Here is a 24,700-nt window from a genome sequence, read left to right on the forward strand (position 1 = left end):
AACTGGGTGTCCAACAATTAAATTCTGATACTAGCTACCCAGCATTAGTGCAGACCCCACAGAATAGTCCTCTACAAGACTGACCCCGCTTCAGACACCAGCCACAAGTGGGGTACCTCGGACATCTGCACTTCTAAACAGTTGGTTACAAATTCAGGAGTCCCGTGAACCTCTCAGGTTTTATAATTTGCAGAACTCAGGAAAGTACTATACTTAATAATCACAGTTGTCTATTAAGAGTACAGATCTGGGGCTTCCCTGGTGGCGCAGTGGTTGAGAGTCCGCCTGCCGATGCAGGGGACACGGGTTCGTGCCCCGGTCCGGGAAGATCCCACATGCCGTGGAGCGGCTGGGCCTGTGAGCCCTGGCCGCTGAGCCTGCATGTCTAGAGCCTGTGCTCCGCAACGGGAGAGGCCACAACAGTGAGAGGCCCGCATACAGCAAAAAAAAAAAAAAAAAAAAGAGTACAGATCTGACAAATGGAGAGAGGCATAGGGCAAGCTCAGAAGATAAGGCAGAATTTATTGCCATCTCCTCATGGAATTCAGGCATGTCACCCTCCCAGCACATCAATGTAACTCACTCACCAACTGGGAAGCTCCAGTGAGCCTCTATGCAATAGTTAATTTTATGTGTCAACTTGACTAGGCCACTAGCTGTCTAGAAATTTGGATAAACGTTATTTCTGGGTGTGTGTGTGTGAGGTGTTTCTGAATGAGATTAACATTTGAATCAGTAGACTGAGTAAAGCAGATTATCCCCGCACCAGTGTGGTGGGCCTCACCTAATCCATTGAAGGCCTGAAAAAGGCTGCATAAGAAAGAATTCCTTTTCTCTGCCTGACTGTCTTTGAGCTGGAGCATTGGTCTTCTCCTTCCCTTGGACTAGGGTTCGGACTGGAGCTATATTATTGACTCTCCCAGGTCCCCAGCTTGCCAACTGCAGATCTTGGACTTCTCAGCCTCCATAATAATGTGAGCCAATTCCTCATAGAAAAATCTATGTATATATAGAAACAGGAGATCTCTCTCTCTGTGTCTCTCTCCCTCTCTCACTCTCAGTTGACCCTTGAACAACATGGGTTTGAACTGTACAGTCCACTTACATGTGGATTTTTTCAGTAAATACTACAATACTACACGATCTGCAGTTGGTTGAATCTGCAGATGCAAAACAGCGGATATGATGGATTGACTATACAGTTATACACAGATTTTCTACCGCACAGTGGGTCAGCACCCCTAACTCCCACGTTGTTCAAGGGTCAACTGTATATCCTGTTAGTTCTGGAGGACCCAGACTAATACGCTCAGTGTCCAGAGTTTTCGTGGTTTCACTACTTGAGCATGATTAAATTATTGGCATGTGATTGAACTCAATCTCCAGCCCCTTCTCCTTCCAGAAGGTTAGGCTGGTGCAAGGTTCCAACTTTCAAATCATGTGGTTGGTCTTTCTGGTGACCAGCCTCCATCCTAAAGCTAAGTAGGGTCTCACTAAAAGTCACCTCATTGGCATAACAAAGACATTCTTATTATAGGAAATTCTAAGGGTTTTTGAGGCTCTGTGTGAGGAACTGAGGAAAAGATGAGGTATATTCTCCATTATACCACAGTGTGGACCATTGTATTTTCCAAAATGGCTGCAATGCTATCTCCCATCTCACACGCTCTTCTTACTCTCCTCCCAATGGGACATGAAAACTATTTTCCCTCCCTGTGAGGGAAACACATGTGAGGGAGACATGTGAGTAAGGAAGAGTTCAAGAGGACTCTGGCCCTAGCTGCCATCTGCCTGCAACTGCATGAGAGACTCCTGACTGAGAACTGTGTGGCTGCACCCAGTGAACCCCCAAACCACAAGAAATAATAACAACAATAAAAAATGACTGTTGCTGTTTTACACCACAAGTATGTGGTGGTTGGTCTTGTAGCAATAGGTGATTGATACACAGAGATTTCCCATGAATGAAATTTTGCTGCCTGATATCAGCAATTCGCTATTTTTTTGTCTTTGGAATAAAACCTAGATAAAGGTACGCAACAAAATGAACATGTCAAAGGAGAATTGCAGGCCTGGACGCCATTTCTAATGGAGCTCTCTCATTAGCTCCCTGCAGGACCTTGGACAAGCCCCGACATGTCTTTGGCCTCTGGTTTTTCATCTGTTAAAGCATGGGGCTGATGTGGACAACTAGAGGGTACTGTCCAGCCAAGTTTCTTGGTCTCTCTTTTCTCATATATTAAACTTCCATGGTTATATTCCGCTTCCACAATAGATAACAATGAGAGATTTGTTCATTTTGACATTTTATACTGCAGTTATAGGAAGAAAAAGGTCTCAGCCCACAGGGTGATTAATCATTATACATTTTGATAAGAAAGTACAAATTCTCAGCAATTAAATTCCAAGCTAAGATTTAAGCAAATTGGTTTGAAATATTCTAAACTGATCAGGAAGCACCTTTCACTCAGAAAGCGCGTTGTCAATCCTTTTTTAAATGTTCTGCTTTGGACAATTACCTGTCACTAACAATTTCCCCTCTACCTTTCTGAGGCTGAGGATGATTTAAATCAAGCTCTGTAGTTTCTAAGCCTAAGCTTTCAAAGTTACGAAGCTAAATAAATTTCTGTACTTTTGGCTTTTTATACTCCTCTATATGTAATTTGACCCCTACACACCTTACACAAAAATCAGTTCCAAACGGACTGTAGATCTAAGTATGAAAAGTAAATTAATAAAGCTCTAAAAAAAACATAGAACATCTTCATGACTTTGGGTAGGCAAATTAAAAAAAAAAATAAAAGACAACAGAATACAAAATACCATAATGGAAAGAAGTGATTAAATTGGACTATATTAAAATCACAAACTTCTGTTCATCAAAAGCCACCAAAAAGGGAATTAAAACACAACTCACAGAAAGAACATTTGCAATACATATATCCAACAAAAGACTTTTATCCAGAATATGTAAAGAACTCCTACAAATCAACAAGAAAAAGAACGGCAATGTGATAGAAATAGGCAAAAGACTTGAACAGATATCTTACAAAAGAGAATATCTAAAGGGCCAATACACATTTGAAAAGGTGCTCAACTTTATTATTCATTAGTGAAATGCAAATTAAAACCACACACAAATTAAAATCCACCAGAATAGCTAATTAAAAAGCAGAAAATATCAAATGTTGGGTAGGATGTGGAATAAAACTGGAACTTTCACATGGTTAGTTGTGAGTCGCCCTGGCTTTATCTGCTAATGCTGACTATGAGCATACATGTTTCAGCAGTTCCACTCCTAGGTATATACCCCAAGGAAATTCATACATATGTTCACCAAATGACATGTACAAGAATGTTCTTAGCAGCACTATTCATAACAGCCAAAACCTGGAAACAACTCAAATGTCCATCAACAGACGAATGGATAATAAATAAATTGTGATCTATGTAGACAACGCAATACAAAAATAGCGACAAAAATGAAATATCTATAAATTCACAAAACAACATGGATGAATCTCACAAACACAATGGTGGGTGAAAGAGGATAGGCATGAATACTGCTTACTGACAGTATGCTGTCCATTGAAGCAAATTTAGAGATAACCACTAAGGTATTTACCTATTACCCATGAAGGGAATCAGAACATGCCAACCCAAAATATACCGCTATGGCATACTGATTATTTTGAGCTAAAGGCATCTGAGAAACAGGTGCAGGAAGGGCTCTCTGAATTCTCTTTCTACTTAAACACGCTTCATAACATTTCCCACGAGAAAGGTTCCCTCCCTGTACCAGGAAGAGAAGAACATTCTTATCACTGGAGACAGATTTGATGCCAAAATGGATCTGTATAAGACAACCCTACTAAAATAACCCTTATCTCCCATTAGTTTCCCCCATATATTTCCTTGCTTTCCATCCTGGGATACTCAGGCAAATCACTTATCCTCTGTGCTTCAGTTTTCTTATCCATATTATTATTTGGGGGGAGTGGGAGCGTGGAACGCAGCCTGTGGGATCTCGGTTCCCTTACCGGTGATTGAACCCTGGGCCACGGCAGTGAAAGCCTGGAATTCTAACCATTAGGCACCCAGGGAACTTCCCCCCATATATTTCCTAGTCCCTTTCCCATAATTTACTGCCCCAGCCCAACCCCCTTTGTCTTGTTACTTCTCCAAAAATTTATCATTTCTTTGTTTTAAAAAAGTATTTAAGCTCTTGGTCCTAACTGCTTCTTTGTGTCTTCATTCTTCTTCTGACGATTCCTGTGTGCACATTAAATTATTAAATGAAATTTGTACGCTTTTCTCCTATTAAAAAAGTATGATCCCTGGGGGCTTCCCTGGTGGCGCAGTGGTTAAGAATCCGCCTGCCAATGTAAGGGACATGGTGTTCGTGCCCTGGCCTGGGAAGATCCCACGTGCTGTGGAGCAACTAAGCCCGTGCACCACAACTACTGAGCCTGAGCTCTAGAGCCCGCAAGCCACAACTACTGAAGCCTGCGCGCCTAGAGCCCGTGCTCTGCAACAAGAGAAGCCAAGACAATGAGAAGCCCGCGCACCGCCATGAAGAGTAGACCCTGCTCACCGCAACTAGAGAAAGCCCGCGCACAGCAAAGAAGACCCAACAAAACCAAAAATAAATAAATAATAAAATAAATAAATTTATTAAAAAAAAAAGTATGATCCCGTTTATGTAAAGTACAAACAACAGGTGAAACTAGTCTATGTGTTAGAAGTCAGGATAGTGGTTTCTCTTGGGAGGAGGTAGTGACTGAAGGGGACGTAAAGGAGGAGTGTCCTGTTTCTTGATCTGGGTGCTGGTGACATATGGATGTTCAGCTTGCGAATGCTCATCATTCCACCCCTCCTACCTGTCTTGTTGTGGCTCCTTCTTTATATCTTTGGTTGTAGAAGACCTTTTCTGCTGGTTTTCAGGTCATTCTCATCAGTAGTTGCTCTGTAAATAGTTGTAATTTTGGCGTGTCCATGGGAAGAGGTGAGCTCGGGGTCTTTCTTCTCTGCCATCTTGGCCACTCGCCCTAATATTTGTCATTATCTATAGAGTGGGCATGTGAAAATCATCATAGTTTTATTCATTTTGATATTAAATGTCTATAAAAGTTACGCAGTTGGGGGCTTCCCTGGTGGCACAGTGGTTGAAAGTCTGCCTGTCGATGCAGGGCACACGGGTTCTTGCCCCGGTCCGGGAAGATCCCACATGCTGCGGAGCGGCTGGGCCCGTGAGCCATGGCCACTCGGCCTGCGCGTCCGGAGCCTGTGCTCCGCAACGGGAGAGGCCGCAGCAGTGGGAGGCCCGTGTACCGCAAAAAAAAAAAAAAAGAATTACGGAGTTTTGCAGACATGTCTGACAATGCTAGGTCAATCAGCTGTTTTGCAGATTAATAATGATTTATATGCTCTTCATTGATCAGCCTGGTTGACTATATCCTGAATTCATAGCTGCACAATGGCTGTTTAATGTACCTTATGTAGATTTATTTTTGTAGCAACTGGAAATACAAAAGAAAGACAAAGGCAGTGCTTTCCACTTCACTGTAAATAAAAGCAATATTTATTTTAAGAATAGTGCTCATTAAACTTTACATTATTCTATTTAGATGGCAAGCTGTTGTTAACAGGAAGCAAAATGCTCTTCACAACACATGCTACAGGGTCATCATTAACTGTGCAAGACTATCATTTTTGTAGCCTTTTAGACATACATACACTTTAGTTTGGCTTGGCTGTCCCTATTGTTTTCTATATTTTCTTGATATATTTTAGGATGTAGATCTCCAACAGGAAAACCAAAAAGATCTTGTTTGGAATTTCCGTGTCCATGTTATTTCAATAGATTTTTTGAAAATCAATTTAAACAGTAAAACTTAATCTTTTGAGATAGAATAATAATGATGATAAAGCCTATAAATTAAATTATTTTTATATATTACTCATTTTCAATGTTAATTCAAGCATTTGGGGACTATGTTGAATGATATAACCTTCCCTGTTTCAGTATCCCAAAAGATATATTTCTCATTGACTAGGGAAGGGTATAAACTTGTAAAACTTGGAACATCACAAAAGAAAAGTTCTTTAACTTTAAAAAGTTCTAACTATCCCTCTTACTATTCAAATAGTACTGACAGTCCAAGCCAATGCAATGAGACCAGAAAGGAAAAAAAAAGGGATAAAACTGTTATTGTTTGCTGGTAATATAACTGTTTATCTCCAAAGACCAAGAGGGTCAACTAACTTTTTAGAACTGGTAAGGAAGTTCAGTAAGGAAATTGAGTTAAAGTGTAACATACAAAAACCAATGCCCTTCCTGCAGGTTTGTTTTAACCAATTGAGAAATGTGACGTACAGATTTCATTCCCTGTAATAAAAAACTTATAAAATATCTAAGAAAAATGAAAGACATATAATGAAACAAAAAACTATAAAAGTATGAAAGAACTAAATCAAAGTTAAGTTGGGAGATATACCATTTTTCAGGATAACCAAACTAAATATTACATAGGTGTCAATTACATGCAAATAATGAAATCCCAGTTAAAATCCCAAAGAATTGTCATGGGCCTTGTCAAGCTGATTCTAGAATTTATCTGAATCCCCAGAATCTAGAACAGTACCTGGCATATAGTGGTAGTGTGACAAATGTGTGGTGATTGAATAATCAGTGAATGAACAGCTTTTATAACTACCTATATGCAAATTACTCACATATTTAGATTTCTACCCCAGATTCATCCTCTGAGCTTCAGACTTGTACATCTGCCTTTTAAATCTCTTCACTTGATTAGCAAGAAAGCAATTTAGCCTCATTATGTTCAAAACAAAACTACTGTCTCTTGCAAACCCTCTCTTATACCAGTCATCAAGATGAGTAAACTAAAAGCAGGGAGTTATATTTAACCATCCAAGTTTCCGTTTGTGATTATCCAAATCATCACAATTCTGTTGAGTTTATGTGCTGAATATTTCTTGAATCCTTCTGTGTCTCTCACCTATACTGCCACCATCACCTGCCATAATTTCTTCCCTATTCTAGTGAATGACTTCCTAACTAATTTCCCCTCCTTGAACTCACTACTTCTCCCTCCCACCTCAACTTAAAGCAGTGTCAGAAGTTGCATTGCTTTTAGGATTAATTCCAAACTCTTTGTAATGACTTAAAAAGTTTGGCCTGGTCCAGCCTCCACCTATGTCTTCTGAGTCATCTTCCATGACATTTGCCCTCACTCTATAAGCTTTGGTCACGATGACCTTTCAATTCTTCAAATATGTTTTGTTCCCTCCTGCCACAGGGCCTTTGTTTATGTTAGTCTTTCCGCCTGGAATCATCTCATTCTTCCTTATCCAAATTAACTTTAATCCTCCTTCAAATCTCATTTCAATCATCTTGTCCTTAGGTAAGAACCTCCGAATTCCCACTATACTCTCTTATATCTCCCTTCTTCAGAGGCAAATTAAGTTTACTCTTATGTGAATGATTTTCAGACTTTAAGCTTAATCAGAACAGAGACAATGTCTTTTCATATTTATTATGGTATCCCTAGCTATGGTGCTAGGTAATGAATAAATGGGTGGAAAAATGAAGCTAGATAGGAAAAACGTGTGACTTGATATGGTCAGACAATCAGTAGGTCTTCATTGAATAAATGAAGAGAAACTTAATTTGGTTTTAAGAAAGTAAGAATCATGGGTCAAAAAACAAACTGCAAATGCTCTATATTTAATTTCATATTTTGAAGTTGTTCCCACAGCAGAGTCCCAATATTTACATCAATTCATTCATTAAGATGAAAATAAAACCAGAAAGGACCCAAATATGAGAGGAGAGATTCATCCATGCAGATAATCAGGATTTAATTTATGATAGAAAATGATGACAATATTTCTTGTAATCTCAATAAAAAAAGGAAAAATTGTATTTAAACAAGAACTCGAAATCATCTGTTTTTGGGGGGTTATTTTTGTTTTGTTTTGTTTTTGTTTTGTGGTACGTGGGCCTCCCACTGTTGTGGCCTCTCCCGTTGCGGAGCACAGGCTCTGGACGCGCAGGCTCAGCGGCCGTGGCTCAGGGGCCCAGCCGCTCCATGGCATGTGGGATCTTCCTGGACTGGGGTACGAACCCGTGTCCCCTGAATCGTCAGGCAGACTCTCAACCACTGCGCCACCAGGGAAGCCCTCATCTGTGTTTTAAAGACCTTGGTTCCATGTGCCATAAAGATAAAAATTTCTGTTATACTTCATCAAGTGTAACCTAATATGATAAAATATTCATGTATAGGAAATTCATAAGTGAAATAAATAAGAATAGTTGATACTTTCCCTTGAGAAGTTGATAAAAATTTCTGTTTTAGTTTTAATAGTTCCTTTAATTTTCATGAGTAATCTAAGAATTTTCAAGTTGCTTATATAATTGTAAAATAGATTCAAACATACTTCATATATATTTATTCATTTCTTACAGTCAAAACGTATATAAATAAAAGTAAAGAGATGCAGAATAGTAGTTTTGAAAATATCTTAAGCACCATTGATAACAAATGTTAGTAATTTGTTGACAAAAATTCAATCCATTTTTCTTAAACTCAGGGAATATTAAATTCTTTTGCAATAAAACCACCTAGTCAATATTCATAGATGTGTCTGAGGTACTGATAAAAATAATATGTAGCACATTTATCTATGTTTTTAGTGAACCAAGACTGTCAGAGTGATTTAATAAATATGCCCATTGTGTGTAGTCCCTGACATAACCTAAGAGAATTAAAAATTATACAAAGTTACTAAGTCTACAGGAGTACTTGAAAATTAAGCAGATGATTGAATAGCCTTGTGACCACTTCACCAAACTTTATAAATTTGTAGTTTTGCTTTATCACAATTAAATTAAAAAATTTTTTTTCGAGCTTTTAAAATAATGTGGAATTATCAGCCTGTTGGAATCTATTGGAAGATTTTTCCTAGCTCCTGTTTTTTTGGTTTGTTTGTTTTCTGGTTTTTTTTTGTGGTACACAGGCCTCTCACTGTTGTGGCCTCTCCCGTTGCGGAGCACAGGCTCCTGACGCGCAGGTTTAGCGGCCACGGCTCACGGGCGCAGCCGCTCCGCGGCATGTGGGATCTTCCCAGACCGGGGCATGAACCCGTGTCCCCTGCATTGGCAGACAGACTCTCAACCACTGCGCCACCAGGGAAGCCTGCTCCTGTTTATTGAGTGCTGCTTATATGCCAGTTTCTGTGCTCTTAATTATTTAATTTACTCTTCACAACAATCACATAAGGTTAAAAAGCTCACAAAAAGTAAGAATTTACTCAAGTATTTAAGCCAATGTCTCCCTTTCAAAACACCAGAATTCTCAAAAGCCTATGCCATGCCTCCTTCCATCTATACAGATTGCATAGATATATTTATTTCCTCAAATACGTGAAAGTCTATAAAGCACATCATCAACTTAATAGTAACTATTTTGTGGGGGGGAAAAAGACACCCAAATAATGTATACTTTGATTTTAAGACACATTCCAATTTTAGAAAAGTTATATGTGAAAAAGAAAAAACCATAGATCGAAAAAGTATCTATGATTTATTAGCAGTGAACAGTATTCATGGTATTCCAAAAATACAGAAATAAAATATTGGGCATTTAGTAATGGAAAATCATTCTATTCAAACTAGCAACAGAACAGTGAAATACTTAAAAATCCATATAAATCCCATCCCCCGACCTCCAAGGAGAGCAAAAGAGCTGGAGGTCCAATCAGTTGCCAATGGCCAATGATTTAATCAATCATGCCGATGTAGCAAAGCCTCCATAAAAACCCAAATGGCCAGGATTCTAAGAGCTTCCTGGTTGGTGAACATGTGGCATTTGGGGAGAATAGCCCTCTCCGAGAGAGCATGAAACCCCTGTGTCCTGTCCCCATGACTTGTCATATGTATCTCTTCCGTCTGGCTGTTGCGGAGTTACATGCTTTTGTAATAAACTGGTGATTTAGTAAGCAACATGTTTCACTGAGTTCTGTGAGTCACACTAGCAAATTAATCAAACCCAGGGATGGGGTCGTTGGGACCTCCAATCTATAGGATTTATAGCCAGTTGGTCAAAAGTACAGGTGATATCCTGGGCTTGTGATAGGCGTCTGAAGTTATTTTATTTTAAAGTTTGATTACTAGTGAATTTGAGCATTTAAAATATATATTGTGCGGCTTCCCTGGTGGCACAGTGGTTGAGAGTCCGTCTGCCGATGCAGGGGACACGGGTTCGTGCCCCGGTCCAGGAAGATCCCACATGCCGCGGAGCGGCTGGGCCCGTGAGCCATGGCCGCTGAGCCTGCGTGTCAGGAGCCTGTGCTCCGCAACGGGAGAGGCCACAACAGTGAGAGGCCCGCGTACCCACCCCCCCCAAAAAAAAAAAAAAAAATATATATATAGTGACTTCTAGTTTCTCATCCAGTATGTAAGGAACTTAGGAGTCACCGCTACATCCAAACAAGTAAAAAGCTGAACAAACTCCTCTTAGATCTGTGATAGGTCACTCTGATCACCAAATTTGTGTGAGCGTGTGTGTGTGTGTGTGTGTGTGTGTGTATGTGTGTGTGTGTGTGTGTTGGGGGTGGGAGAGGTAGCTTTCCCCACACCCACAAGCAGTTCTCCACATATCAGCAGGGTCCTACGATTCAACTCAATTCTTACACTTTTTACCTGGAGAGACAGCGTCTGATTCCACAGGTTCAAGGCTTAATCCTACAAGGTTGCTTCTCGTTCTAGCCGTCGTTTCACCTAAGGGGAGAAAACCCTGAGAAGCACTGGTGAAGTTCACAGTCCAGGAGCAGAGGCTCACCAAAAGACCAAGACCTAATCATAGGACTATAAAATGCCACCTTTCTCCCCAGAACTTACCACTGCATCACTAAAGACCTATTTATCACGGTCCCTTTTACACAGTACATCATGCCAACCTTTCGACACCTGATGGGTAGTTTATCTGTGACACCTGGGGCAGGAGAGGAAGCATGATGATGGAGCAGATAGAGAAGGGGGGTAACAGAGAATGTCAGGTGTAGGGTGATTTAAGGGGACAAAGGGGGACAAGGAAATAGTACCCTACAAAAAAGATGATTGTTAATTAAAGGACAATAGTAAAAGGAGAAACGATTTGAAATGCTTGGTGGTAAAACCTGGCATTGATGCTCTCTGTCCAAGGTGGACAGACTTCACTCTCTGTGCCGCTGTAGCCCTGGGGAAGAAGGATTTACATCTTGGCATCTTTTTACTGTCTGTAGTGAGTTGTATGGTGTACCCCCCAAAGCATATGTCTAAGTCCTCTGCCCCATCCTGTGAATACGATCTTATTTGGAAATAGGGTCTTGGCAGATGTAATTAAGGATGTTGAGATGAGATCATCCTGAATTTAGGGTGGGCCCTGAATCCAAAGACTGGTGTCCTTATGAGAGAAAGCAGAGGGAGATTTGAGAGACAGAGGTGGGAAGGCCCTGTGAAGATAGAGGCAGAGATGGGAATGATGTGTCTACAAGCCAAGGAATGCCAAGGATTGCTGACAGCTACCAGAAACTAGGAGAGCAAGGAATGACTGTTCCCTAGAGCCTCTGTAGGCAGTATAGCCCTGCCAGCACCTTGATTTCAGACTTCTAGCTTCCAAAACTGTGAGAAAATAAATTTCTGTGAAGCCACCAAGTTTGCGGTATTTGTTATGACAGCCCTAGGAAACTACTACACCATCCCATTTCATAGATGTTCAAAGAGTTAGATGATAGTAAAAAGTCAGAGGCTACTATTTAAAATTCATCATACTACATAGATGTTTAGTGGCTGCTTGTAAGTGACAAATCAAAAGAAATGTACAAAGCTGGGCCATTAAGAAATCACCATGTTTAGCTTGGGCAAGTGAAACTGTTTAGAAAATTGAGACCCTAAGAGAGGCTATGCATTTGCTTTAAAATTTTCTCTCTCTACTACATAGATATCTTTAATAATCCATATGAGAAAACAAATATAAAAATAAAAATGTGTAAGAGAAAGGTAAACTTACTGATAGAAAGTAAGGCTTGGAAGGCCTGTTTTAACATTTGACTAAAAAAAGGAAGACATGGCCAATGATGTATGAAACAGTATCTTCCTTATTAATAATTTTGAAAATGCAGATTAAAAAAAGGATTTTATTTTCAGCTATTAGATTGGCAAAGATAATAACTAGTGTTGACCAAAGTTCAGAAAAATGAGAGCTTTCACACAGTGTAGTTGAAGTTTATTGATGCTACATTTCTAGAAGACAATTAGACAATATGTATTAATAGCCTTTCCATTTCAAATACAGCTGGACCCAGGAATCTTAATTCTATTTATTCACTCTGAGAAAATAATCAGGGATCTGGGAAAAGGATATATGCAAGATGTTTGCTGCGTTGTCGCTTATATTAACACAAAAATTGAAAACAGTCTAAAGGTATATTAATAAAAGCTCATTGACTGAATTATGATACACAGGTATGGTATACCTCAAATATAGTGAGGGTTTGATTCCAGACCACCACAATAAAACAAGAACTGCAATAAAGTAAATTACAGTTTTTTTTGGTTTCCCAGTATGTATGAAAATTATGTTTACAGTATACTGTAGTCTATTAAGGGTGCAATAGCATTATGTCTAAAGAAACATTGCATATACCTTAATTAAAAAATACTTTATTGCTAAAATATGCCAGCCATTATCTAAGCCTTCAGTGAGTTGTAATCTTTATGCAATAGTGACATCAAAGATCACTGATCACAGATCAACACAGCAAATATAATAATAATGAAAAAGCTAGAAATACTGCGAGAATTACCAAAATGTGACACATACAAAGTGAGCAGATGTGGTTGGAAAAGTGGGGCCAATAGAATTGCTCGATACAGAGTTGCCACAAACTTTCAATTTATGAAAAAACATAATATCTGTGAAGTGCACTAAAGTGAAGGACAATCAAACAAGGCATGCCTGTAATCTCTACAACTGAAATTTCTTCAGGTATTAAAACTGATGTAGTAGAAGAATGTGTAATTATTATACATGATTATGATGTTCATGACATATTAAGTAAAAAGAATAGATTATAAAACAACATCCTATATGATCACATTTTTGGAAAACTGTACACAGAGGACAAACCAAAAAGATGCACATAAAATGTAAACAGTGGTCATCTCTGGGTAGTAGGACTACTCTTGACTTTGTTTTTGTTTTGTGTGTGTATGTCAGATTCATATTTTCCAAAATTTCTACTGTTACAAAATGTTATGAAAGAAGAAAGGAAAATAATACTTAAAAAATATGTCTTGCCGGCCAGATGATCAACTCCTTGAAGTCAGGGATTGTGAACAAATCTTTTTTTTTAAATCTTCAACATCATTGACTTTTGTGTCTGGCAAACAGAAAGAAATCAATTGACATTTCTCAAAATGAAGTCACAATGCTTCAAACAAAAGCTACAGGGCTAAATAAAATAGGATGTTTATTATAAAGGTTTCCCCAATGTGAATTCTTAATAGAACATTGTCAGGTTGCTTCATTTCCCTCTTAAGTCACAATTTATTACAGATAATGGTATTCTACTGCTTTTAATACATCTAGTCTATTAATTCTCTCTCCAACAAACGGGTTGATCTACATATACAAATAGTTTTCAGAGATTGCATTCTCTTTTATATGAGTATTACTATATTCTTAATAAAGAAACATATAAATCTACTTGTAATCCAAAAATACAGGCTAACATTGTATTTTGTAGGTGAATGGCAAACATTTCCAAGGATTATGGGACACTATAGTTACTAAGTGGAAACACTTAACTAATGAAAAAAAATTATAAAGGTATCAGATGTTCAAACTTGCCTTTTCCTTCAGATTAAGAGATAGATTTATTTATACAATACAGCTGAAACAGGGACCTATAAGACATGTTTAGTCTCCTTGACTATTCCCCAAAGATCACCAGAAATGAATAACCTAATTGGATGTTTTGACAGGCCCTGCATTGATTATGAGAGTGATTTTTATACATGATACTCTTAAATAGTAACCTATATAATTTATATGATTATAAACAATATTGTTTTATTTTAAAGTTATCCAAAAAACTGTTCAACAATGTAAGAATACAGAATATGATGGGTCTTATGAGGGTACTTAAAAGTCCTCTTCTATCACGTGAATGCCCCCAAAGTTTTGATTATACAAACTGGGTTCAAGAATATCTATGATAATAAAAAAGAACTAATAATAATAATTTAAATATCCTGTGGAAAATACTCCACTCTAACAGTTGATTTAAATGTCTAACATATAAAGATTCTCTGATACAAGTATAAATGGAAGAATTAAGGAATTGGGTATTTATAAGATTAAATGAGTATTTTGACTTAAAATGTCTTTTAATTTGTGTTAGTTCTCCAATTTTTTTTCTATGCTGCCAAAATCCTAACCTCTTTTGATTAAAAAGATGCTAATCCTATGGTTCAAAAAACTTTACTAATTAATAATAATAAAACATGAGACGTGTCCTCTGAGTCCCACAAAAGTATCGAGCAGTGCTGACTTCATTCTTTTCTGCATGATTCTCCTTTTCCTTTTTTTGCAGCTATCAGGGCTTCCTGTTCTGTTGCCCGAGGAAACATAATGCAATATTCAGACTTCAATCTTACTTTGTCAGCAAACAATGCCCAAGGCTTAACTTAGCTGCTAGTTTGTTGTTGTTGATTTCTGTCAAAATGAGCTCCTCTGAAATTATTTTCATCAAGAATTTTCATCTCGTATTTTACCATCTGAGTTTGAATGATGATTTTCTTGAACTATTAAGACAGTTTTTTTTTTTAATTTCCAGTGTTTTCTACTAAGGATTGTATACAATTTCAGGAAACATGAATTTATAAAAATATTTCAACAAATTTATGACATACTCAAAATGAGAGCACTGGTATTTCACCAAGGAATATAATTGAATTTTAAGGCAAAGTTAAAAATGACAGAGCTAAAAATGGCTATCCTGAGAACCCAGGATAATTCCCATATTTCTATGTGACACCCTTTCTTAAGTGAATATAAAAACCCCATTGTAAACATGTGTGATGAACCCTGCCTTTATGTTTGGAGTGATGGTGAAAATGCAAAGGCATGGCATCAAGAATGCTTTTTTCCACTTGTGTGATCAAATTTTCAGTATGTAATTATAAATAAGCTTTACTCTTGCCTTTATTAGGTGTTAATTGCTGCATAACAAATAACACCCCAAACTTGACTTAAAGTTTATTATCTCACAGATTTCGTGGGTCAGGAAATCAATCAAGGAGTGGTTTATCTAGATCCACTGTTTTAGGGTGTCTCATGAGGCTGCAATGATATAGAGGCTAAACTCATCTTGATGCCCATTAGGGAGGAACTGCTTCCTAATTCACTCTTGTGTTTGTTGGTAGGATTCAGTTCCTTGTGGGCTGGGGGCTGGAGCCTCCCTCAGTCCCTTGCCACGTGGGCCTCTCCTGAGGGTAGCTCCCAACCTGGCAGCTTGTTTCCGTCACAGTGAGCGAGTGACAGATAAGGAGAGAAGCCTGTTTTGACAACCCACTATTGGAAGTGACAGCCCATCACTTCTGCTGTATTCTACTCATTAAGAGCTAGTCATTTGGTCCCAGCCACACCCGAAGTGTGTACGCCAAGAGGCAGGACCATCTTGGAGGCTGCCCATCCCATGCAAGATACATTCACACCCTTCCCAGATCCCCCAAATTCTCATGGCGTTACAACATCAGCTCAAAGTCCAGAGTCTCATTACTGAAGTCAGGTCAGGGTGGGTGAGGCTCCCTCTGTGTGATTCTTTAGGTGCAGCTCCTGGAGCACAGTTCCTCTCCACCTGTAGACCCACAAAGACAAGTTATGTCCCAATATACAGTGATAGATCAGGCACAGGATTAACTGCCCTAAGACACTCCTGTTCACCAACTGAGAACTGGAAAACTCAAAGGAGTCACTACATCCAGCCCACACTCAACGGAGGGGATTAGACAAGGGCCTGAAAACTAGGAGGCAGTGGGTAACTGGGGGCCATCTCAGAGGCTGCCTACCACTCTGCCAGACTGACCCTAATAATAAGACATGAAATTTTAGAGAAATATTTTATGAAGCTTGTAGTGTAGCTGATTTTTCAATATATATTGCACTGCTGTGTTTGTACTGCAATTTCTTCTTTGGCTCAGGATAAAAATTCTTTTAGATTACAAGAATACTGGAGGAAATTGCTTAAACATTCTATCTCCCTCTATCACGGCTATAGATCTGATCATTGACTCTTAGGTTGTTTAATTTTCCCAAACTGTTCAAGATGTTTTCCTAAAGTTTAATATAACATGTTACAGCTCCATACTGATTCTTCTAGCTACATTCTGTATTTCTTCTTCAATTTATCAATACATCTTGCATTTGCATAAAATTCAAATTATATTCCTTGATATGACATGTCTTTACTTTGAATATGAGAGCTGTGACAGTTTCTTTTTGGCACTCTTGACTAAATTAGAGAAATAGTTATTCCACTTCTTTTCTCTATGCTGCTTAGTTACTATATAAATCTATATTTTTCCTTGATTACACATTTCATCAAAATAACAAAAATGAAGAACCGTGATACAAACTAGCAATTGTAGGTAGACCAGCTCCTACATCAATTACCCAACCAGTGAATGATATAGTCTCAGTTGAAGAACCCAGAAATTTTACTGAATGCGTAGTTTGAATACTTCTTTTGAATGAGCAGTATGTACTAGATGCTTTGTGATACTTTGGAATCTAGTTTTAAACATATGTAATTACTACGAACTAAAAAATATCTGTAATAAGTATATCCGAACAAGAACATAGGATTTAAAAAAGAATTCTGTTATGCTCTCAGAATGACGTCAAAATAATGAGAACAGAAATTTAGAACAATGTACAGTGGTATCTGTGGAAACTGCTAGATAAATTACCATATCTTTAACAATGCTTCATATTTTTATTATTCTGTGGTATAATAATGTGGTATTCAAGAATCAATTCTTTTTTTCTTAAATAAGTGAATCTATAAATTTATGAATCATCAATCCCAATATGCAGAACAGGTCTTTGAGAGACAACACATGCACTCAATATTTTTCCTTATTGACATGTCACTAGTTTTTCTTTTTGTAATATAAACATGCTATTCTCTTACATCAGTTTTTATCTTCAATGACATATGAAAGATCCAAAATCAAATTGGCAGTCTCCACAGCCACCTGCAGGCCACTAAGCTTTGCAGTAAAACAGTCCAAGGTCAGGTTGCCAGCTGAGTCCGTGGCTTCACACGGAAGGCAGGTTTGAGGCACAAAAGGAAGACGAGCACTCCTTAAGAAGGACCAGCTAAGTTCTTCCTGGCTGCTGTAGAGTCCACAGCCACATCTTGAAAGCAAATCTGGCCAGTTCACAACAGAGGGAGAATCAGCCTGAACTGACCAAAAGTGTCCATACTTCCCGTCAGTGAGAATTTCACCTCCGTCGTGTTCTAAAGAGCCAGCGAGAGATTCGAGTGCGCTGCAGAATGCTTCAGCGATCAGCTGGAGTTCTGTCTGGGTACATCCGTCATCTCTAAGAATGCCTTCTGGCTTGCTACGCGTCTAAAGAGCAACAAAACCATTGAAAACACAGAACAGAGCAATTAATATGCAAAAATGTTTCTGAAAAATACTTGATCAGACCCTTATTCATAGGGGTTTGGCACAAGGCTAAAGGGCATGGATGGGCCAGCTGGTCAGGCTAATCCCTTAACCTGGTTGTTGTAGTAAAAATGCTCGCTACCAGTCATGTTATCAGAATGAATGACTCAGAATAAACCCCACCATCAACTTATTCTGAAGGACTGCCCAGTACTGCCTCCTTAATACATGAAGGACAAGGTGTAATATGTGAATCACAGGCTTCTGTACATCCGGGAGGAACTTCTGGAAGACTAATGTCCCAGATGAAGTACTTATTTATGCTTGGCAAATGTTTGAGATTTGTTTAAAATGCGAATATATGTATTATTATTAAGACAAAAACCATTTAAGCACGTGTCATTTTCACATTAATGTTTAAAAAATAACTATTCTTCTTTTTAAATTAATGACAAGGTTATACAACTTTGCTTCTTTTCCACCATTCTAAAAAGTTTATCCTAGAAATTTCATGATAGAAAAAGTAATACATTAGCAAACTCATACTTGAATGATAGTTAAAAACCCATATCCTAACTACTTAAAAACAGTGACCACTTTTTTCTTTTTCCCAGGAGGTTGGAACCAGATGAGATCATCTCTATGGCATATTCTTTCCCCATATTTTCAGTGCTATACTGTTTCTTTAAAATCCTACTCAAAACACCTTCCTTCTCCAAAAGACTTATTCTAGTTTACTCAGTCCCATTTGCAGACCATGTTATTGCCCATTCAGCATCAATAGATTGGCAATGGTTTTGTTTTTCATAATGTAAATTCTAATAACTTTTCATGAATGGGCTTTATCCTCAAACAGATTTTAAATTATTTGGGGAAGCAGGGCAAGGCATGTCTATGAAAAGCGTTTACACCCAATTCCAGGCATCCCAGGGAGCTCTGCACTCCTGACTAACCAAAGAGCCAACTGCAAATACCTGGAAAACACATACATTTTTGTATCCATTTTCAAATAGAGTAGGTCAGTGTTAATGAAATAATTAATAAGAACTACAATGCACTAAATTTGCTGTCAGGAAATGGAGTTTCATAGATTAATAAAACAATTCTAGTTAATAGAATCAATATATCATAAATGAAAAACAATTTAAAAATTATAATAGAGTCTAATAATTAGCACGCTTTAATAAATGAAATTAAGTTTTTTCTTGAAGATGCAGAAGGTACTGAAGTATTCTATAGAATCTCAACACTTTCATAATGAATATCAATTATTACTGTACCACAGCACTTGAGATCTCTAAGATGACAGCTCCCATTAACAGAATGCTCATTTCAAGAGGCAGTAGAGACAATACTCAAAGAATGCGATCACCTGCTAAAAGGTTGGATTAATAATCATTGTGATAAAGATATTACCTTATATTTGCAAGTGTTATTTTCCTCGAGTGTTTTCAAATACAATATTTGATTTTAAGACTACTGAGAAATTAAGCATTAGAGGCTCCAGAGTGTTAAGATTTAGCTTATTATTTCATAAAATGAATGTTGCTGAGAATTCAGATAATTTAAGAAGGACTATCTAACCTACCTTGTGTCTGATATATGCCGCCAAATGAGTTTCAGTACAGCCACCTCCTAATAAAACGCATGGTTCCTTGATTGTTAACTGCAAAGCATGCAGTGCTGTTTGACACGTGAGCTAAAAAAGAAACGAATCACCAGTATCTGACATTGACATCAGAAACACAAAGAAATATAACCACGTTTTCAAGGCAACTTAGAGAGTGGTCTCAAAGAGCCTGATTTTAATTGCAGAAGAACAAAACTGGTGTCACTAAGGTTGTCATGTGATGAATACATTTTGGAATAATAAAGATGAAATAATAAAGAGATGAAAGAAAATACTTTAGCCAGATGTTTGTTTTCATGGTCTGGATTAATATCCTCTTTCATATATATTTAGCTCTTCAAATTGAGATTCACAAACACAATAACTGGCTCAGCAAGGTATGCAAATATTTCTACCAAAAAATATTTCAGTCTAAATAACTTAGCTGTATAAATGCTACAGAATTTATTTCAAGTTGCTATGGAAATGATCCAACCAAGCAGTAATAAAAACACACAGACCTTGAATATTCACCAAGGATAGATCCTTGAGCATGCATTCTTCAAGTCTGTGACCAATGCCATAGGGCATCGCTTCCATTGTATAAAAGCTGCATGTGTTATTGCTGTTCGTGGACAACATGCTGTTAAGAGGTGGATGATGGGTATAACTGGGGAACCTATTGCTAAGTGAATTATTCATACACATTAGCATCAACAAGTACACAATTCAAGTTAATTTCTTAAGAAAAGTCCCCATCAAGGACTTTCAGATTGCTTGTAAAATACTAGAAATAATAAGAGGCAACATGCCAAGCTTCTGTAGTATCACAGGCAATTCAATCAGTTTACTTGTAATTTTAATTCTCACATTTTTGTTGTTTTTGCTTTCTATACAACCTAGGGAAGTTATGAAGAAAAAAAAAAAGCATAGCTCACCGATGTGAAAAAAAATTATAGCACTTGTCTGAGTGATTATTTAATCCCTGCCTCAGTCCCTAGACGTGGAATTCAGTTTATTACTTACCTTCAGTTCATCCCAGGCTGTGTCATTTCTGTTGCAGAGAAGCAAGCTGCAGACAGTTACTTCATTAGGAATAAGATGAAAAAAATGTTTGAAGCCAAATTTTGCAGTGCACAAATCTTTCACACTTCCATAACTACTGGGAGAGATTGAGTCCAAGGAACCAATAGGCCTTGTTCCTATTTTTTAAAAAAAGTTTAGAAAACACAAAATGGATGAGTGAAGATGGAGCATACAATCATTTACAATATTTATTCCCAGCCAATATAAAAGCCCCACAAGCATATCATTTAGGATATGAAATATAGGATAAAGAAATAAGATGCATCTTCTTAAACCTATGAAATAAGTAGTATTCTGTCATTAAAATCATATGCAAATAAAGCAGAGGTTCTTTTGGTTTACAGACGTCTTTGAACATGTTTAGCTATTTTGTACTCTCCAAAAAAAGACACACACAATTTTGCGTACATTTTCAGGAAGTCCAGGAACCCTGGAAGCCTGTGCAGGGATCAGAGACCCCAAATTAACAACCCCACTAATCTGGAATGAGGATGAAGTGAGGAGACAGGTCATTTTCTAAAGGTGTTATGATTTTTACCTTAGAACACACAAAGTAAGCTATGCAAATAGATGTGTAGTTGAATTCTTTTGGGGCTCCATTTAGTGAACATATAGGAATTTTTTTTTTCTTTTTGCCTAACAATTGTTTGCATGTAAACAACTACCTAAATTATGCCAAAATAAAGTATGTGACATTCTTATTTCATTTTCTTATTCTTTGATTATATTTTGCCCTCCTTCCTGTACAGGTAAAATAGTAAAATTTTACAAAACATAAATTAATAAAAATATGAATGAGAAGTTAGTATGACTTGAAGGTTTCTAAAAATCTCTAAATGTAGTAGTTATGTAAGAAATGGCACAAACCTATAAGGAGTAACAATACTAGTTTAAAGTCTTAAGATTAAAACTGTAACTCTTAGCAATGTACCTTCTTGGGCCAGTTTCCTCTTTGAAACTAATGGGATTAAAATAATTATGTCTAAAAATATGTGCAGCTCCAAAATTTTGTAAAAAACCAGAAAATAATCATGAACAATTTCACTTCTTTGAATACCCTTTCCTCATTACTTCTGAATTCTCAAAGAATAAGGAATACTTGAGGGATCTAAAATTTAAGGAAAAAAAACACAAAACTCTACATCTTGTATAATTTCAAGGGTGGAACCAACAGAGAATTTGTAAGGAGAGGATCCCCTTTCCCGCTGATTATCCTCTGATGTGCAGCAAGTCATTTAACTCTTCTGGGTGGGCTTTCCCAGAATGGGGATAATCACGTCTATTTCACAAATAAATCAAACCAAATGTTAAAAATGCTCTGTAAGCTATGACAAGCTTCATACCCACAAGTCAACCAAGCACAATAACCCCATTACTTAACCTAGATCATCAGTAAAGAGGAATTTTGTTTGAAGGGGGAGAAAGGAGGTAATGTTAACCTAGATACACCAGAGAAGATGCATTAGGTCCCAAACATACTTCACCTGTTATTAGTTTACCGGAACCATCGGCCTGGTATAGTTTTTTCCCCCCGTTTCCCTTGTGTCTCAAAAAGTTTCTGCTCCCGAGATCCAAGACTGCAGCTGTGGCTTTGCATAACATTACACATACATAATTTGGGGAAGCAGGGCAGGGCATGTCTATAAAAAACATTGACACTCTCCCCAGTCTCACTGTCAGCTTTGCGATCTCTTGATAACACTCCTAGATAACATCTGATAACACTCCAAAGAATCAACTGCAAATACTTGGAAAACACATAACTTTTCATATCCATTTTCAAATAAAATAGGTCAGTTCATGTTCTACCATGTTCTAGTTACAAATGGGATAAAATATCAATTGTGGGCTGGTGTGGAAACCCAGTGCCCACTTATATTGTTTCTATGGAAAAATGCTTCAGTTTAAAAACTGACTACATAATCTATAATACTCAATATTCACAACTGGAAATCATCTGACTCATGAAAAGCCAGTAAATATTTAAGGATATGGGTCTGACCCACAATATTACCAATGAGTTCCAAAGAATGATTTTCTGTTATTTCTTAACAATTTCCACTAACGATCATTTGACAGTCTTACAGAGGCAGGGCAATAGCCCAGAGATCTTAGGGATTCAGTACTGGCACTCATCCTTCTCCTTTTCGATGATTTATAATAAGACTAAAAATAGTCAACTTTAACAGTTTTAACAAAATTTATTAGACTTAAACTTTTAAGTCTAATAACTTACGAATTGAAATTGATCTGAATGAAATGATTGTCTTTCTGATGGGTTGTCAATGCAGTTAAAGAGATACTGAAAAGTGACTCAAATCAGGAACTTTTCAGCCTGTCATTTCTCTTTGGCTCTAGCAGGTGACTACCAAACTTCTATTTGCTTCTTTTTGCTGAGTTTGTGAAATACGGTGAATTTCTTGCCTGTTATAATTCTGTATGTTAATAAACATATTATTGTTAATTCAACAAACATTTTAGAACCCCTTCTGTGGACCAGGCTTGTTGTAAGCACTGAAAGTAAAAGATGATCCCAACTCTCAGTCTCAAGGAGCCTAGCTGGAAATATTTGGGATATTGAAAGCTAGCCTGCGGGCACACACACACACACACACACACACACACACACACACACACACCCCTAATTAGGAACCACCATTTAGGCAGAAGTACAGTTGTTTGTTGGAGTTAGATAAAAGTGAATATTCTAGTTGCAAAACTACCTTCTGAATACAATAAGAGCTTTGTAAAACTCAAGTAGAAGAATTTTGTTTCAAGTATGAAAGACTTTATGTGATTATGAAAATGTTAGATTTCTCAATAATCTGTAAAATGTTTGGGGGTTAATAGTTTTAGATTATGACAGACTCTGCAGTACATTTTGGGGCTGGAAAATACCTAGAAAATAGTCCTCATCACTCAATTTTTAATAAGTGAACAATGCAGGATCTTTTCCAGAAACCACCAGAAATGATACATACACACTGTGAGGTTGGCAGCTTCTCAAATTGTTCAAGATGTTAACAGTTGACACACACCAAGACTATCTTTGCTCAAAAGAAGTGTGATTTATTAACCATAAGGGGCAAAAGCTGAGAGTGCTTTTTACCTGTCACTTTACTCAGGGGTTCCATCACAGCCACTCCAACTCTGTCTACAGCAATAACATGATGCGTTCTGAGAAACTGCTTCAAAGATGGGTGTATAACTTTTTGGCACAAGACAAGATCTACGTGATCACTAACTAGCTGCCTTCCTAGGTTAAGCAACTGGTCCAGGACTGCATTTTCAAGAGAAACTCCGTAACTCACCACCACATTTCCTTCTCCAGTATCAGAAAGGTCTCCGGATAAAGACACACAAAAGAGTGCCACCTTGAAGGAATCTGATTTTTTGATAGGTAATATCTTCATCAATTGAACTTCTGATATTTCAATAAGTATTCCAGGTAACACAGTAGAATCTATAACTCTTTGATGTTTTAAAGGGACAATTATACTCTTTCCTAAAATGATGTGGTCTTGGGCATTTTCTGGAATTATAAGCAGAAAGGCTCTCAGAATCAAAGTACTGATATGGTCGACTTCCTTTGTGGTGAGCATACAGGCAGGTTTACTTGTTAATATACTACGCACCAAACAGAGGAGGATCTGAGTGCTACTAAAGTTGACTGGGATTCGACAACCACAGGCCTCAGATTTTAGGTAACTGATGCAGAGGCTCAAAAGCTGCTTATTTAACTTAATGACAGTGGTCGGTGTCAAACCTATTCTCTGAACATTTTCAACTAAGTTGCAGCAAAGAATGGCTGTGAATAAGCCGCCGTCACTGAAGCAGGACACGTGATTCTGCACAGAACTTGTCAGTATCTTTAAAATGGGATGGGTGACTGGCAGGTTGGCGAGGAGGGCTGCCGACTGGGAGGTTGTGCGCACAGAGCCCCCCAGGCCGTTGTGCAGCTGCTTCAGCCTGCCTGCCGGGCCATAGCAGGATGTGACGATGCCTTTCAAGACAGAGAGGGTGGCCTTCACTCGTTCGCTTGTCAGTGGCTCACTTCTACAGAATGAGGGCTTTTTAGCTTCTAAACGAGTCATCTTACTTCAGGTGGTAATTTGTGAAGACAGCTTTTATTTAGTTAACCAGAGTTTTCTATTTATTGTATTGTGGTGGGTTTCAACATTTAACAAGATTATCCTTCAGGAATGAAAGTCCGAATATACAGCGTTGTGGCTATAAAATTAAATACTTAGCTCCATGCTTACGAT

At 37.8% G+C, this 24,700-nt stretch overlaps 1 protein-coding gene across 3 annotated transcripts; it reads right to left on the bottom strand.

Annotated features, from left to right (window-relative positions):
* Positions 1-12,184: 12,184 nt before the first annotated feature.
* Positions 12,185-24,531, bottom strand: MKKS (MKKS centrosomal shuttling protein). Of its 3 annotated transcripts, none has more exons than XM_060123608.1 (5): positions 23,545-24,531; positions 20,376-20,551; positions 19,329-19,439; positions 17,260-17,701; positions 12,185-13,443 (listed from the first exon to the last, which is right to left on the bottom strand). In XM_060123608.1, the coding sequence occupies exons 1-4, from the start codon at positions 24,527-24,529 to the stop codon at positions 17,261-17,263; spliced, it is 1,713 nt and encodes a 570-aa protein (XP_059979591.1). In that variant the 5' UTR covers positions 24,530-24,531; the 3' UTR covers positions 12,185-13,443; position 17,260. The 3 variants fall into 3 exon arrangements, with proteins under 3 accessions (XP_059979591.1, XP_059979592.1, XP_059979590.1); XM_060123609.1 differs by lacking the exon at positions 12,185-13,443 and adding an exon at positions 13,807-14,869; XM_060123607.1 differs by lacking the exon at positions 12,185-13,443 and adding an exon at positions 14,888-15,924.
* Between the last annotated feature and the right edge of the window lie 169 nt (positions 24,532-24,700).

Source organism: Lagenorhynchus albirostris, chromosome 15, assembly GCF_949774975.1.
Source record: "Lagenorhynchus albirostris chromosome 15, mLagAlb1.1, whole genome shotgun sequence".
Taxonomy (NCBI): domain Eukaryota; kingdom Metazoa; phylum Chordata; class Mammalia; order Artiodactyla; family Delphinidae; genus Lagenorhynchus; species Lagenorhynchus albirostris.